This window comes from Daucus carota, chromosome 1 (genome assembly GCF_001625215.2).
Source record: "Daucus carota subsp. sativus chromosome 1, DH1 v3.0, whole genome shotgun sequence".
Classification (NCBI taxonomy): Eukaryota; Viridiplantae; Streptophyta; class Magnoliopsida; order Apiales; family Apiaceae; genus Daucus; species Daucus carota.
This window is the reverse complement of record NC_030381.2, coordinates 44392637-44409000: the sequence shown is the minus strand read 5'-3', so window position 1 is coordinate 44409000 and position 16364 is coordinate 44392637. Positions and strand designations below refer to the sequence as shown.

Genomic DNA, 16364 nt, shown 5'->3' with positions numbered 1-16364 from the left:
TGGACCACTTGCATTTATAAAAACTCTACCAATCAAAATAAGTTAAATATCTCAAATTTAACGCTTAATATATTTTAATGGACACACACTAGCCAAATTTTTATGTTATGTTTGATTGGGATGAATTAAAACGGAGAAAATAAAATGAGATCTGAACTATAATTTAATTGAATGTATAATAAATTCATCAACTTCATTTTGTGAAGGGATGCTCTATTCGTTATCATACCTATTTTCAACCCAAATCTTATCATATATAAAATTTGCCCTTACTCATTCTTTTTCAAAACCTATCATGCAAGACTATGTCATTTTGTTTTATTACTCATTTCATTACATTACCCCAACCAAACACAACATTAAAATTAAAATTTTAAACAGCAGACAACGTTTCTCCTCACTCTCGCTTTCCGCCGTATCCTCCTACCCCGCACTTGCAAATCGTTTCCTTCGCTTACTTCATGCTTCCATTTAGCATAACTATTCTACATTACAAATCTTTTAATTTAAAAAATATTTAAAAGAAAGTACACTATTAATTTATGAAAAACTGGGACTTTTGTAAACCTTTTTCAGGTTTAATCCCAACGGTAATTCGTTACTAAACAAAAATTCACAAGGATCACGAAATATTGAAGCTAATCGTTACATGAATTTATTTGATTTCGTTAATAATTTCGGAACGTCGTTCTAGTTTCTAGACAAACGAACAATATAATTTAACGGGGAGCTTGATTAATGATAATCATTAAATAATATACTGGTCTGATTAATCTTCCGCGCCACGTGGACTATCTTGGTTTGCCCTATCATTATCATTAACCATGTTTAGTCCATCAACCGCTTTACCGCTTTTGTGCATAATTTTTTGAAAAGACTGTTGGTTAAATTTGTTGGTTAAAAAACGTTGTTGTTTAATTAGCAAAACAGTGAAAAGATTAATAAGTTTTTTGGCAGTAGCTCCAAGTTTAAACCATGGGATTATACATATGTGTGTGTGTTTAATTTAATAATTTATTTAATATATTGATTAAATTCGAATCTTAAAATAATATATATAATTTTTTTTATCAATTTTATCGACAGATTTTGAATATTTAAGTTTAATAATAATAAAATGCATACTACATGCATGATAACCACCGTATTGACTCTCCGCCTTTCACACCCTTTATTTTTTTTCCTTTCAACACATCACACATTGTTTTTTTATTGATCATTCACATCACCATTCACAGCCATATTGTTTTCAGAAACAACGCTAGAGGGCTTATCAATCACTGTAGCCAGTAGTGCTTCCTCCTCATCAAACCTGCACCAAGATTAAAATTTAAGCGGTTCCAAGTCCCCGACCAACTTGATATAACAAATAATAAGTGCTATACGAAACAAAAAATATAAAAAAAAGGCTTGGTAACTTGAAGAGATAATGTTTGAAACGTTGCATGGAAGTCTTGTACAGGATGATTGATGCAGAAAGAGACGTCCAGACATAAATGTAAAAGCAGGAGCCCGGCATGGAGGACAAGTGTAGCTGGTGAGCAGAGAAACGGGGTAAAAAGAAGAAGAAGAAGTATATAAAATTGTGAATGAGATGGTCAAAGAAAAACGCCTTGCAGCTGAGAGGCTGAGCTAAACAAAACAAATTCGAGAGTTAGGGTTGATTGTCCGCCAGCCCGGATCTTCCGCCACCTTGTTTCACTCTTTCTAACCCCTCTATACACACACTATATATTTTATTTTATGAGCTCGACTAAAAGGAACTAGGGTGATAGACTTTCTGTCCCAAATTGTTCTACTCCGAGATATTGTATATTAAGTTGTTTTAACAAATTGTTAAATAATGTTCGATGGGGGTCGTTCGATTAATCAATACTTCGAGTAAAAATAATTTATGATTCTTTTTATCATCACAGGTTGAGTAAAAATGGTCAAACAATTAAGACAATTCTAATTAGCTTTCGATTAGTTTTCAAAAATATTTCACATATTTTTTGATTATACTCTGATTTACTTAAAATTTGGATTTATAAATTGTTAATAAATCGCGAATTGATAAATCAATTGACTCGTTTCAATTTTCAATTTATCTTCAATTGAACAATTACCTAGCAAGCTACAAGTATATATAATATAAAAATAAAAGAAAGGCAACAATTTCAAACTAATATTTTTTGACAAATATAACTTATAATCGTACAAATAAGTATTTGTTCTAAGATATTCTCGGGTGAGTCATGATTGAAGTCATAACCTGAGACGACAGAGGATAAGTTCTTAACCACTTGAACTATTCAACCGTGCTCATTACAAACCAATATTTTGTTGTAAATGAAATTTACATTACCTAAAATGAAAGAGAGATGAAAGAGAGCTTGGATCATCAGATCAATTATTAACATATTCTCTCCTTCCGTCCCACTCATTTTTATACAGTTTTTTTTTGAAATATCCCATCATTTTTATACATTTTCAAAATAACAACTTTTCATAATATAAAAACTATTACATTCACTATTTTCTCCCACTATCTTCATTTTATAATAATAAAAATATTATTACATCCACTATTTTTCTCCACTATCTCAAATCTATTATTAAAAATAAATAGGTCCCATCACTTTATCCACTTTTCTTCTAACTTTACTAATTTTTTATCCTTTTTTTCCTCAGTCTTCGTATTCAATTTCAATTTCAATGTATATAATTAGTATTCATTGGGACAGAGCCAGAGAATCTGGATTTATACACGTCCAGTATATGACATGCACTAAATACTCATCCAACACAAGCTTCACATCAATTTTTTTTTAAATTCCAAGTATTTCTCATGTTTATCAAAAAAATAAATTTATTTGTTACGCATTTACATCGAATTACATGATATCCAAATACTCCTTGATATATCTATTCTTCTCTTCTTTAGAAAAATAAAAGAAGGGCAATTTTTTTTATATTTATAATATATAAAGTATACCCGTTGCTGTTTTAGAAGATATTTGGTTCATATTTAGTAATCCGATTAATGAAAGTCGAAAATTGAAACATAGTATTCGTATTAACAATTTTGTATAATGAAATAGAAATCCTAACTTCACTTCCATCTATACATCATTTATGACATTCTTCGAATGCTCTCATTCCTATTCAATTTATTTTTGTTCACGATCCAAACATCCTTTAATATTATTATGTTGATTTGTTGTTGCGCACATAAAAATCAGTGACACAAACATATTAATTTTTAACATAGCGATTTTTTTCATGAATAAATTTTAGCAAAAAAAGAACCAATAAGTTGAGGATAGAAACGTACATGGCGGTTTTTGGCATGAATCAGTCGATCAAATCTCGTGGAGGAGTATATAAGATCCAAAAATCTAGGATATTTTCGACGCGCGTGCATCGTATACATGTAAGACTCACATAGATTTGCATGAATCATGATTATATTTTGTCCACCAGTACCACATATGCTTTATAGATTGCATATTTTTGATTGAGCAGCTGGACTCAGCTTAACTTAACAAAAGATCTATGGAATGTTATTTATTTTTAAAGTAACACATATATTAACAATATTATATACTAATTGAATAAATAATATATTTTGATGTCAGAAAATTTAATTTATCAAAAAATAATCAATTAATTATTTTATAATAATTAATCAATTTTTTAAAATTAATACTCCCATTTTTTTTACTAATAATCCAAAATTTGAATTTTGTCAAAAAAATTTCCTCCTTGGATTATACCTTGGTGGTAAATTGGTAATACCGGTTTCCTCATCATCCAGCGATACTCCACCACCTGCTCCCAGTCCCATCCTATCTAATGTGAACTCGCACATACACATCCACATCCACGTTAATAAAATCTCGGCATGCCATAGACTAATATCTATCCCATGTAAACACTATTCATTTCTTCAAGTTTTCAAACTCATTTCTCTCTCTTTTTCTCGGGAAGCTAGCTAGTTGTGAGCTTTGAGCTCTGCTGCTTTTACTTTACTACCTTCACTTTGGATCTGTTAAAATGGACTACTCTTCCACATCTCTGCTTACATTCAATCTAATCTAGATTATTTATATATTACACATTTACACCTCTTTTCTTACATCAACCTCCTTGTCCAATCCATCTTGCTCTCAACTTTCAACTTCTTTTTGCAATGTCCATGTAGTGCATCAACATATTTACATTTCCCTTAGCAATCTTTGCTCAGTTTGTTAAGTGGTTCACCAGGATACATAATCACCAAGAAGAAGACAAAACAAAGCAATGGCTCCGGGGAATAATAACAACAGCAATAGTAACAGTAATTGGCTTTCATTCTCACTGTCTCCTGTGGATATGCTCAGAACTTCTCAACCCCCTCAACACCACCACTCTCCTCCTCCTCAGCCTCACCACTACTACAACTTCGATCATTTCTATTCCCCCGCAAACGGTACATCTCTCTCTCTCTCTCTCTATCTCTCTCGTACAAATCTCTATCGCCTTACAAAGAGACAAAACAAGTCATGGAAATAACGGACGAGAAATACTAGTCCACTCAGCTTCCATCATCACACACACAAGCATGTGTATATACATACAATCGGTTACATTCACAAACATATATCTCATGTCACACCTTAACTACACCTCATCATTTTTAACATTTTGTTTTTCTTTTCCTCTTTCTGTTTTACAGATAATATTTAGTATATTTTCGGATTACTATCAAACATCATACGTTTTTTTCTCGAAACCGAACAATTATTCTCACTGTTCTCGCCCGAGCCGAGGCTCGTATTTATAAATACTAACCACCTACTTGCTTGATTTACAGGTTGGTCTAATCCCAAAGTCGAAGTAATGTATTCAGAAACACCGAACCAGTATCTCCATCTCAATCAACAACAGACTCAATTGCTCCGAGATCACAGCGATTCGACGTCGATTTTCTCGGCGTTCGAGACGAATCCGCCGCCGAAGCTCGAGGACTTTCTCGGAGGCGACTCGTACATTCACCACCACTACACCGAGTCACAGACTGACGCAACTCAGGATGACTCGTCCTCGCTGACTCACATCTATGACAACTCAGATCTCAAGAGCTTTGCTGCGAACTTCCAGGCTTTTTCGACGAACTCGGGCTCTGAAGTTGATGACTCGGCCTCTGCTCAGTTCCAGCCGAGTCAGTCCACTGAGTCACGCAACGAGTTGGTGGTGTATAACAACTCCGGAGGCGTGTTGTCACTCGGAGTTAATAATAATAATAATAATAAGAAAAATGAAAATAATGAGAAGGCTATCGTAGCAGTGGGAGATGCAAATAATTGTAAGAAGATTGCTGATACTTTTGGGCAGAGAACTTCTATTTACAGAGGTGTTACTAGGTACACTCTCCCTCTCTCCTCCATTTTTATGTAATTATATTTTCCGATAAGTTCGTGATTAGTGGAGAACAGTTTTAACGTGAAAATAATTGTTCCCCGTATTAAAAAGTTCTGAACAATTATGTTAAACTGTTCTCACTTTAAAACTGTTATCGTGACGGAATTAAAATGTTATGTTCAATGGATGCAGACACAGGTGGACGGGAAGATACGAAGCGCATCTATGGGATAACAGCTGTAGAAGAGAAGGTCAGGCTCGAAAAGGGCGTCAAGGTATATATTTTTTGTCTCTCTATCTATGAGTAAGAATATTACTTCTATTACTATTGTAAGTTTGCAACACATATTATAAGTGTTTATAGTACATGCATATGTGGTGGATTACAGTAAATAATGTACAATTAATTTGTAAATAAAGAAGTAAAAGTTTGACTAAAAAGAAGGGGGGAGGTAATACATGCATTGGCATTGCATTGAGATTGAGAATAATTTGAATGGGATTCTGTGATCTGGGCAATTTTAAATTTCTTGCTTTCAAATCATGACTTTTAATTAAATACATGATGATTGATGGAACTGATGGTATATATGTACTTGTTCTTTCTGTTCAATTCTTATTTCTTTCACTGATTTGATCAGGTTGGCCGTCATTTTGTGTGGCTTGGGTATTTGCTTTCTTGAATCTATACATATTGTTATTCTTTGTACCTCATACTCTAATCACTATTCCTCCTACCACAAGTTAATTTGTTTGTCCACAAGTCATTCTTATCCTACCCTTATGTTTTCTTGTCACATCAGAGCTTATCTATCAATCTTACCCTCCTCCTCTCTCCCCAGGTGTATGTATGTATTGTGTACATACATCAGCTAGTCTGTACACTAGTGTTTCTGCAACTCTGTACTATAAGGGGTAGCTTTTAACTTTTACTTTTGCTTTCTTGGCCTAGTCTCTCTCATGAGGTTTGACCAAGTCACCCAGATTAATTTTTTTATGGGAAGGCCTTCTATTTTTGGTTGGGTTAATTGTAAATAGGACTGGAGTGAAATGTACATATATGGGGTTTGTTTGTCCTGGTAACAAAAGTTGCTCAATTTGTTTCCATAGTAAAGAAGATTGCAACATTGTTTTGTAGAAGCATAATGAGTACTGTATGTAATCAGGGACTGGAACTGTTAGTTGCCAGGTTTAAAACATGGCCCAAAAATATGTAACATTAAGTGTTGGTTTAGATGATTTAAAAGTAGATTCTTCAATGTGGATGACAGTGGTGAACTTGGTAGTAGAGATTGTAACTGATACCTATGTTGATGACAACTGATAAAATTCAGATCAGAACATGGGATACTGATCACATCTGAATAATATGACATTGAAGAACTCCTAAAAACTTGAAGAGCATGGTAGATCTGTTTATGGAAATACATTAATAAAACATTGTTTTTTGTTGGCTCTAACACGCTTATGCTTGCCTTTATTTTGGGGAATATATCCTCAGTTGCTCACATATCCTTGACTATCCAATCATTTTGTATATAACTAATTTTTGATTGTTTTCTTGACTCCTGCAAAATTTGATGGACTCGATTTTTCCCTTCGACAGTGTATCTAGGTAAGACAGTAAGATTCACTTGCATTTCTAGTTTTATAATCTCTGCTGTTGAACACATCTAATCTTGGTTTAACACATGATTTTAGGTGGATATGATAAGGAAGATAAAGCAGCAAGAGCTTATGATTTGGCTGCTTTGAAGTACTGGGGTCCTACTGCTACCACCAACTTTCCTGTAAGTTACAACATTATTTAGTTCTTGTAACACCCTTCCATTGTCCTCTCTGCAATCTTATTCAAAAGTTGCTCAGCATGTAATTTACATTTAACCTCATTTCCATATCATTTTTCCATTGTGTAGGCGGCAACTTATTGTAAAGAAATGGAGGAGATGAAGAATGCTACTAAACAAGAGTTTATTGCTTCTCTAAGAAGGTCTTACTTAGTTGTCTGTCTTTCTTTCATTCATATTGGTACTATAACTGTGGACACATTACAACATTATGACCAAGTCTTACCCTAGTCTTTTTACAACTTGCAGGAAAAGTAGTGGTTTCTCAAGGGGAGCATCTATATACAGAGGTGTAACGAGGTATTTAAACTTTTCGGTTGATGATCAGATGGGATAGACTAGACCACCATTTCTTTGAGTTAAAGTTTCACAGTAGTTAAATCACTCTTTGCATTTAAAGATCTTTGACTCGGACAATAACTAATGGGATACTGCAATGTTGTGCAGGCATCATCAGCAAGGACGCTGGCAAGCAAGAATTGGTCGTGTGGCAGGAAATAAAGATCTTTATCTTGGAACCTTTGGTAAGTGATAATAAATTAGCCATTAACGAAATATTAACTGTTTTGTTATTGATGTTAAAGAATTCGCAGCTTCTATGGGGAAGTACTGGGTAATCAAATCTTTGTTATGATCAGGAGTCAGCTGCTTCTAGTTGACAATATATAGCATTAAAAAGGATTACTGCAAGTAGTGTGGTATTATCTGCAGGACGTTAGTCTTCAATTAGTAGTAATTCAATTAATGTTTCGTGCAGCTACTGAGGAAGAAGCAGCTGAGGCGTATGACATAGCCGCAATCAAGTTCAGGGGTGTCAATGCTGTAACTAATTTCGAGATGAACCGATATGATGTGGAGGCTATTAGTAAAAGTTCTCTTCCTGTTGGTGGCACATCAAAGCGATTAAAGCTCTCTCTGGACGCGGAACAGAAATCATCTTTCAGCAGTAGCCAGCAGCAACAAAGCAGCAGCAACAGTGAGAACAGCATCAGCTTTGCTGCTATTCAGCCAGCATCTGCTATACCATATGGGCTATCATTTGATTCAGCAACTCCAATGTATCATCAGAACCTCTTCCATCATCTCTACTCCGGTGCAAGCACTTCAGAAACCCCAGGTTCTCTCTCTTCAATAGCAACTCCAACTTCCGTTCCTTTGTTGTCATCACAGGAGTTCTACCTCTGGCCTCACCAGACCTATTAACCCTGACAAGATAGTTAGCTTCTTCAGCGGACACCATCCAGCCTGGGCTCTTCGCTGGTTAATTTAAAAACTGACCCCTCAACTCATCTTTGTTAGCCGTTAGTATTAGCAGGGCTGAGAAACCAGGAACTTAAGTCGGACAATAGAGGTTTAGTTTGCTAGAGAAAAAAACAGATGTAAAAAATGGAAAAGCTTTACTTAAGATTAGCTTGCTGGGATGTATCAAATTTTAAATTTTCTCGGATACTTGCCCTGTTCGGAGGTGCTTATATATTAATTATCAGCTTATTTTCCTTTGTTTGCATAGATTAACTGTTATGCTGCTCTCCCTGGTCTATAAATGTAGAAATGGTTTCAGTTTTACACCGACAACATGAGATATGAATTTAATAGCTTATTCTAGATCATCTAGATTGGCAAAGGCAAAGGATAGGCCATGACGTGAGAAATCTTAATATAGAGTAAACCAAACAGGAATTATCAACACACAGCTGCCTGGCTACGCAATGTTTCAAGAAGAAATAAATCCGCTAACAAGAAGCTTTGAATACGTTACATAATCCAACCATTGAAAGCTAAGAGCCAACTCTTCATTCGTATCTTGCTCATTTTAACCATTCGTAGATATTAGCTCATGGTTTTGAAAAGCTGAGGCTGCTTAATCCTTATCAACATTGAGGCCTGAAGTTTCAGCACATGCGAAATGTATTACGTTACGTACAGCTTTTACTGTTGAATTTATTCAAAACGAGAAGTGAGAACTACTCAACATTTAAGCACCGTCACCCACTTCATTTCCCCAGCGTTGGATCTAGTCTGATGTAGTTTCTTCACGAAGGTTCGGCGTACGTGCATAATACATATAAAGATATAATTAATCAATATAAAACTCACAGAAAAGACGAAGGTTATAAATTTTTCTGAAGTTTCTTAAACAGAGGCTAGCTTGTGCAAATTATATAAACTCCTTCGGTCCGGATGAATAATATACTTTGGGATTGGACACGGGGACAAAGATAAATAAGTTTAGATGAAAAATAGGTAAAACGGCGGGACTCATTTATTTTTAATAATAAATTCGAAATAGTGGAGGAAATTAGTTGATGTAATAGTGTTTTTATTAGTATAGAATAGAGATATCGTAAAATAGTGGGTTTATTAGTGTTTTATATTATAAAAAGATAAATGATAGGATATCCGAAAAAGTTCAACGTGATATAAAATTCTATAATAGGTGCAGAATAAATATATTAATCAATATAAAACTCACTAAAAGAAAAATGTTACAAATTCATCTGATGTTTAAACTGAGGCTAGCTTGTGCGTCTTAGTTTTAGTTTTTTTAATGCCTATACACGGTGTTCAACTTGATATATATTTTTGTATTAAAGTACTGTTTGACAGTGTTAAAGACATCAACAACAAGCTTTTAATTGAAAAGTAGTGAAAATTTGTGATAAATCTAAAAATTTCAGCTTTTGTGAGTTGTAATAGATTTTACTATTAAACTTGACCAAATATAACTTTTTTTTATATATTATAAATCAAAATATGTAAATAGTAAAAAAATTATCTAACATTAGGCAATTGATATGTTCTAACAACAAGATACATATGAATTATGAAATGTCATAATATCTTAAGGCATTATTAAAATATTGTTAGAATCCTCAAATTTTTTTAAATAAGAACTCTCATTTCAATGCCTTAAATTTTAGTATCAAACATATTTTTTGGACTGGACTTGCCCCCAAACTTTACGCTTTAAAATTTCAACCCTAATATATCAAACTTCGGCATCGTCAAATGCGCCCCATTTTACAATACATATAATCCAGCCCAATACAATTTCTAATTAAGCACCCGAATCCAAGTCTAATAGCCCTTGACGGGCCTCCACTAAATCAGGCTCAATCCTCAAAGCCCTTTCAAACGCATTCTTAGCCTCATTTCTCATCCCTTTAATCACAAAACACTGGCCCAACAAACAAAAGGCCTTCCCATTATCCTCACTCAACCTCACGGCCTCCAACAAATCAGCCACCGCCGAGTCAACTCGCCGCCGCCGATTCACCGCCATCCTCAACTCGGCCCTCGTAAACAACGCATCCCCTCTCTCCTTCTCCGACAAGGCCTTCACCGCCGGGAAAGTCAACGCCTGGTCAACGCACTTAAGTGCCGCCGACTTGTGGCCCATCAGATCCAGGGCCAGGCCTTTGAGGATCAACGTGGCGCCATCTCTTGGCTCGAGCGAAAGGGCTTGGTCAGCGAGATTCACGGCGTCTTTAGCGAGGTTGAGTGAGGTAGTGCGGTTGGCGGTGGATCGGGCTCGAGATAAGAGGTGGGCCCCTTGGATGAAGTGACGGTGGGCTTGGGCTTTGAACCGGTTTTTAACACGGATGTTTGTAAGGGTTTGTTTGGAGAATTTGTTGACGGCGTAGAATATGCAAAGTGTTAATACGAGGATAGATAGTTGCATTTGTTTGGAGAATTTGTTGACGGCGTAGAATATGCAAAGTGTTAATACGAGGATAGATAGTTGCACGATTATGTCCGAAGTCATTTTTCGTAGATACTGTAACGAGACTCAGGGTAGACACTGACACTGTTATATATTACATTATCACTGTTCACATTTTAAAGGTGTTATTATGATATTATCGGATTTAGTTTCGATTCTGTCATCGTATACACATAAATCACACAATTATTCCATCTTCGAAACGATATATTAAAGCTGTGATAAAAAAGACAGTGTACAAGTATTTGACAAAATGATATACAAAAAGAGAGAAAAATACACAAAGGCTGAACAGCTTCTGAACTTGGAGACTGAGGTACTTGAAAAATACTCAGAACTACTGTGAAGCATATTAAAATAAGGAAAATTAATTATTATTATTAATATAAATTATATTACTCCAAAAGAAGTTGTTTATAACGATTAAGATCCTTAAGGTAAGTTGTACAAGTATAATCTTCCAAGTCATAATCATCCACCAGTACCATTGACCTCTGTTTCATCTCTAATCCTCCATTTTCACCTCTCAGCAGTTGAGCCACCTACACATAACCAACATTACTTAACCCCTTAACTCTAATATTAATCTATACCAACAAATTGATTGATGCAGATAATTAAGACTATAATCTTGGTCATTTATGTGACCAAATGTGTTTAGTTACCCTGGTCATGTTTGGCCTTAGTTTTGGCATATGATGAAGGCATGTTGTAGCTGTTGCTATGGCTCGTTTCATATCCACCATGTCATAATCTTCGCCTAGTCGAGGATCCGCTAGTTCCTTCACACTGTTTTTCTCCAGCAGAGATTTTGCCTGCAATGTAGGCAATATTTAGCGGAGCTGATAACTTAACATGGTATCAGAGCTCTTGTTACGGATAACAAAACGTGCACGTACCCACATAACAAGGCTCTGTCGACAAGAATCAACAGCACAGCGCCCGGTTATGAGCTCTAATAACAGAACTCCGAAAGCAAATACATCCGTCTTCTCATCAATGATTCCATGCATAAAATACTCTGGAGCCATGTATCTGACAGAAAACCATGAATCAACACATAAGCTAACTTGTTAAAAAAACGGAAGGGCTTGATCAAGCAAGTAATTGATACCCAAAAGTGCCCTCAATAGGCGATACTACATGATGCATCCACTTCTCCGGGAGCCACTTTGCTAACCCGAAATCGGATATCTGAAGATTCAAAAAAGCACCTCATAAGTATATAAAACAAAAATGTTGTTAAAATTGGTCACAAGAAAATAACAACCTGAGGCACATAGTCTTCGGACAAGAGTATATTTGAGGCTGTAATGTCTCTATGGATTATTCGCCTCTGACAATCGGAATGCAGATACTTCAGACCATCAGCTACCCCGATTGCTACCTTAAATCTTATGCTCCACTCTATGGTCCTCTCTGGACAACCTGCAATAAGAAAAATTACCTCAGTTCATTTGTGATTTTGTGGCTTTATTACACTTCTAATTGATAATTTATAGCGATTAGCACCGTGTAGTAAAGTGGCTAAGCTGCCATTGGGGGCAAATTGGAGGACAAGGTATAGTCCATTCTCAATACTAAAGCCTATTAATTTAGCAGCATTTGGATGATTAATATGTGCAATAATCCCAAGCTCAGATAAAAATTCGCCAACTCGGTTCTCATCTTTCTTTGCCTTCTTCGTGATCTTTTTCACCGCGACAACTTGACCATCTGGTAAGCATCCCTTGTACACTTCTGCATGCCCCCCTTTGCCAAGCAACTCAGCTATCACATACAGGAAAAATATGAGTTCACTTGGATCAATTACCAGGCTTATTAAAACCAATGAACTTTTCACTGAACTCAGAAGTTACTTATAAGTGAGAAGTCACTGTATAATTTGTATTTATAAACGAGTCAAATTTGAAGTCTAAGACACTTAAAGTCACGGTATAATTTGTATTCATAAACGAGTCAAATTTGAAGTCTAGTACACTTAATTCTATCATGACAAGGTGCACATGTCTAGGAAATTCAAGGCAGCATGATAATTCAATGGACTTAAAGTTTTGAACCAAATAATTGTCTGCAACTAGCCTGCATATAGATTGGACAAGACTGAAGCGTACTTTTTGAACAGTAGCTGAAAATCACAAGGTTAGGATGTGCCAGGCAGCAAGGGCCATAAATTAGTAGTTGAATGTTTAAATCACTCTCACAGATGTAATTTAATATATGATGATGAGGTCAAAATTCAGGTCCCAGTCTTCCTGTCCATCACTTTCTTAAGCTAAAGTTTGTTTTGACTGTTAATCTGTAATGCGTGGTTCATCAAAGTTAACTTGACAGAAACATTATGATACTTATCTCATGACTTGAAATCATGTTACCTAACCATGTCCAAAAAGTAAAACCCCTCACAGGTTTTTTAATACGAAAGGATCTTGATCCCTGATAACCGTATGTTTAATACGTCTGTCAAGAACCCGACCCTGTTTATTATGCAGACACGAACTAGACACACACTGACACCCATATAAACTTTGTGGGGTTTATAAACTTTGCATGTTCATGCTAGGCCAAACTTGCCGGAATATTAAAAAGTGATTGATATGAAAAAACAAACAAAAAATAAGAATATAGGAAGGACAAAGAAGGTGAAAAGTGAAGTGTAAGTATTTTGTTACCAGGGTTAAAATTGTTGGTAGCAGCTTCAAGTTCTTGAAAAGTGAAGTTCCTCCAAGAAGGCTTTGGCAACATAACAAGATCATCAGCATGATCAACAGCCTCTTCAGAAACTTGACTGCTCTTCCCAAACTTCCACCTTAACAATGAAATTGAAGACAACCTTTTCAACACTGATTTCTTCTTGCTGGTATTGTCAGAAACTACTTTCTTCTTCTGGTCACTAATAGTTTCCTGCTCTGATGATGATGAAAATGAAGAAACATCTTTATTTTCAGGCAACTTGTCATCTAAAGATGAGTTGAAACTGCTTCTGCTGCTACCACTGCTGCTTATAATGCTGCTGTGATCAGACTCTGAACCTGTAATAACAATATCAAGCACTCCTCTTGGAGACTCATTCTCCTCTGTCTTCTCCATATCCTTGCCTTCATTTGAGACTTCTGCATCATCTTTTTCCATTTCCTTGGCTTCATTCAAGACTTCTTCATCTTTTCCTTCCATTTCTTTGGTTTCATTGCTGACTTCCACATCTCTTTCTTCTTCTGTCACAATTTGAGCCACTTCTGCAGGTAGGTCTTCATGGGTTTTTCCTATATCTCAAGAAAAATCAAAAAAATATTAATTCAGAACAGAAAAATACAAAACCAAACCAAACATAACCAGTATATCCCGCTCAGCTACGAGTTATTCATGCATTAGAAAGAGATGAATAAGAGCCTTACCTTGATGAGGGACCATTGTAGAGCTGTAAAGGGTAGCTTAAAATGAAAGAGAAAGAAAGGTAAAGATGAAACAGTGGAAGAGAGGTTTAAGCAAGATTTACATTGCCTCCATGGTTTAACTTCCAAAGCTAGTCCTTAATGAAAGAATAGGAATGGTATATCTTTGCAGCTACTTCTTCTATGAAAGACTAGACTTAATTGAGCACACCATTTAGATTATAGACTTTTCGGCTATTTGGCATATGTTTCTTGTTATGTACACACTCTGTAACTAAAAAAGACTATTTATAGAGACTGCGATTCCAATATGTAAACATAAATTACAAATATTCCTACTCCTCAACCAAATCAAATATACTCTTATTCCAAATTTAATAAAACTGCAGAATCATCTTATTTATCGTATTTATACTTGTTACACTATTAGAATCTAGATACTAAAAAAGTTGGTTAAAAGAGATACTTAGACCTGTTTATGAATTTTTTTTAAGTATAATTAAATCTTTTACTTATAATTAATATATATTTGAACATGTTCTAACAACATTTTTTTCGAGCATTTCTATTAAAACACTTATGACGAGTTTAAGTATTAAAAATTTATTTAACGTAACTCATAAAACTTCAAATTTAACATCTTTAACAAAAAAAAATATATACGAAATACATCTATCAATTATTTTAATTAAAAGAATCTTATTATTCTATAAATATATTTTTTTTAATTAAAATCAAATATTATATATCACTCAGCACCACGTGGGTTTATATACTACGCTTTTATCTTAATGGACTCAAGTATTAGAAAGTATTTAACAGTCTTATTAAACATAAATCAATTATAATCGGTCAATAAATCTATTTATAAGATATATTATACAAAACAGTACTAAAACAAAATTATATTATTATTATTATGAACTTTCTTATTACTATTATTACACCTGTACAGTTGATTAACTGTCTGTGAAACTAACCTCTTCAAATTATATGTTTAATGGAATATTTTGTGAGGGCTGGAGTGTCCTTGAAAACATCAAACGAAAGCAAAGGGACGATGCATTATATGAGATGCACATTCGAACATGATTAGCATTTGGCAGCTCATTAACTTGCCTCTAAATCTTGTTGAGATCTTAAGTTAATCTCAAACCTTTTTATTCTTTAATTAACTACTTACTATTATGTTTCCTCTATTCCTTATATCCTAATTTATCTGCATGTGGTTGTAGATTAATAGCCCAATCCATTATTACTTCTCACGGTTTGTGTTTTATGCAGCCAAAACACAGTTTAACAAAATTTTATAACATGGTTAATTAAAATTAAAAGTGTTTTATAATTTCTTTTAACTGAAGAATGGTCTTGCTACCATTTAAAGTTCAGAAGGACCGCCCACATAGTTGCTAATTTAGTATATCTACTCGCATTCTAGTTGTGTGATTTTTGCACTACACTTCATACTATAAGTATTAAGTACGTTTTTAGTTTTACTTCTTTTGATCTCCATTAAAATACTTTTACTTTTCAAATTAAAGAAGTATATTAACGTTTTAATAAATAGTGACCCTCTTTGAGGATTAGCTGTTAGCGGATTGAATTAGATATTTTGATTAGCGGATTGAATATTTTGACTAGCGGATTGAAATAGATGTTTTGACTAGCAGATTGAATTAGCTGCTTCTTATAAAACTGTTTGGTAAATAAGCTCATTGATTAACTTTTTCTGACACAAACCAAAACCACTAATCTAAAAAACTCCTCAAAGTAGTTTTTTGGATCCAAACATCTATTTCAATCCGCTAACTACCAAACACTTATGTTAGCGGATTTTGGTGGTCAAATCTCTAAACCACCTCAAACTTTTAATTTTGCCCCAAACTTCTAATTTCCAAACAGGGCCAGGACCAGTGTGTTTCCTTTAACATAGTCCGTCTTTTTACTCTCAACAATCTCTGTATAGGGCGTATTAAATAAAGGGTGTTGGACCGCGTCTAATTAGGTTAACCCTAA

General features: G+C 34.7%; 3 protein-coding genes across 4 annotated transcripts; 1 reads left to right on the top strand and 2 right to left on the bottom strand.

The window, feature by feature from the left end:
• Positions 1-3892: 3892 nt before the first annotated feature.
• Positions 3893-8728, top strand: LOC108202466 (AP2-like ethylene-responsive transcription factor AIL6). The gene is made up of 9 exons (XM_017370898.2): positions 3893-4453; positions 4838-5387; positions 5578-5660; positions 6992-7000; positions 7087-7175; positions 7302-7375; positions 7482-7532; positions 7680-7756; positions 7990-8728. The coding sequence occupies exons 1-9, from the start codon at positions 4285-4287 to the stop codon at positions 8433-8435; spliced, it is 1548 nt and encodes a 515-aa protein (XP_017226387.2). The 5' UTR covers positions 3893-4284; the 3' UTR covers positions 8436-8728.
• Positions 8729-10191: 1463 nt separating this feature from the next.
• Positions 10192-11032, bottom strand: LOC108193721 (uncharacterized). The gene has a single exon (XM_017360515.2). The coding sequence runs from the start codon at positions 10996-10998 to the stop codon at positions 10291-10293; it is 708 nt and encodes a 235-aa protein (XP_017216004.1). The 5' UTR covers positions 10999-11032; the 3' UTR covers positions 10192-10290.
• Positions 11033-11308: 276 nt separating this feature from the next.
• Positions 11309-14611, bottom strand: LOC108212520 (receptor-like cytosolic serine/threonine-protein kinase RBK1). 2 transcript variants are annotated; one of them, XM_017384250.2, is made up of 8 exons: positions 14352-14611; positions 13629-14219; positions 12469-12726; positions 12227-12384; positions 12071-12150; positions 11856-11991; positions 11622-11771; positions 11309-11498 (listed from the first exon to the last, which is right to left on the bottom strand). In XM_017384250.2, the coding sequence occupies exons 1-8, from the start codon at positions 14365-14367 to the stop codon at positions 11352-11354; spliced, it is 1536 nt and encodes a 511-aa protein (XP_017239739.1). In that variant the 5' UTR covers positions 14368-14611; the 3' UTR covers positions 11309-11351. The 2 variants fall into 2 exon arrangements, with proteins under 2 accessions (XP_017239739.1, XP_017239735.1); XM_017384246.2 differs by having other exon boundaries at positions 13629-14225; positions 14352-14510.
• Between the last annotated feature and the right edge of the window lie 1753 nt (positions 14612-16364).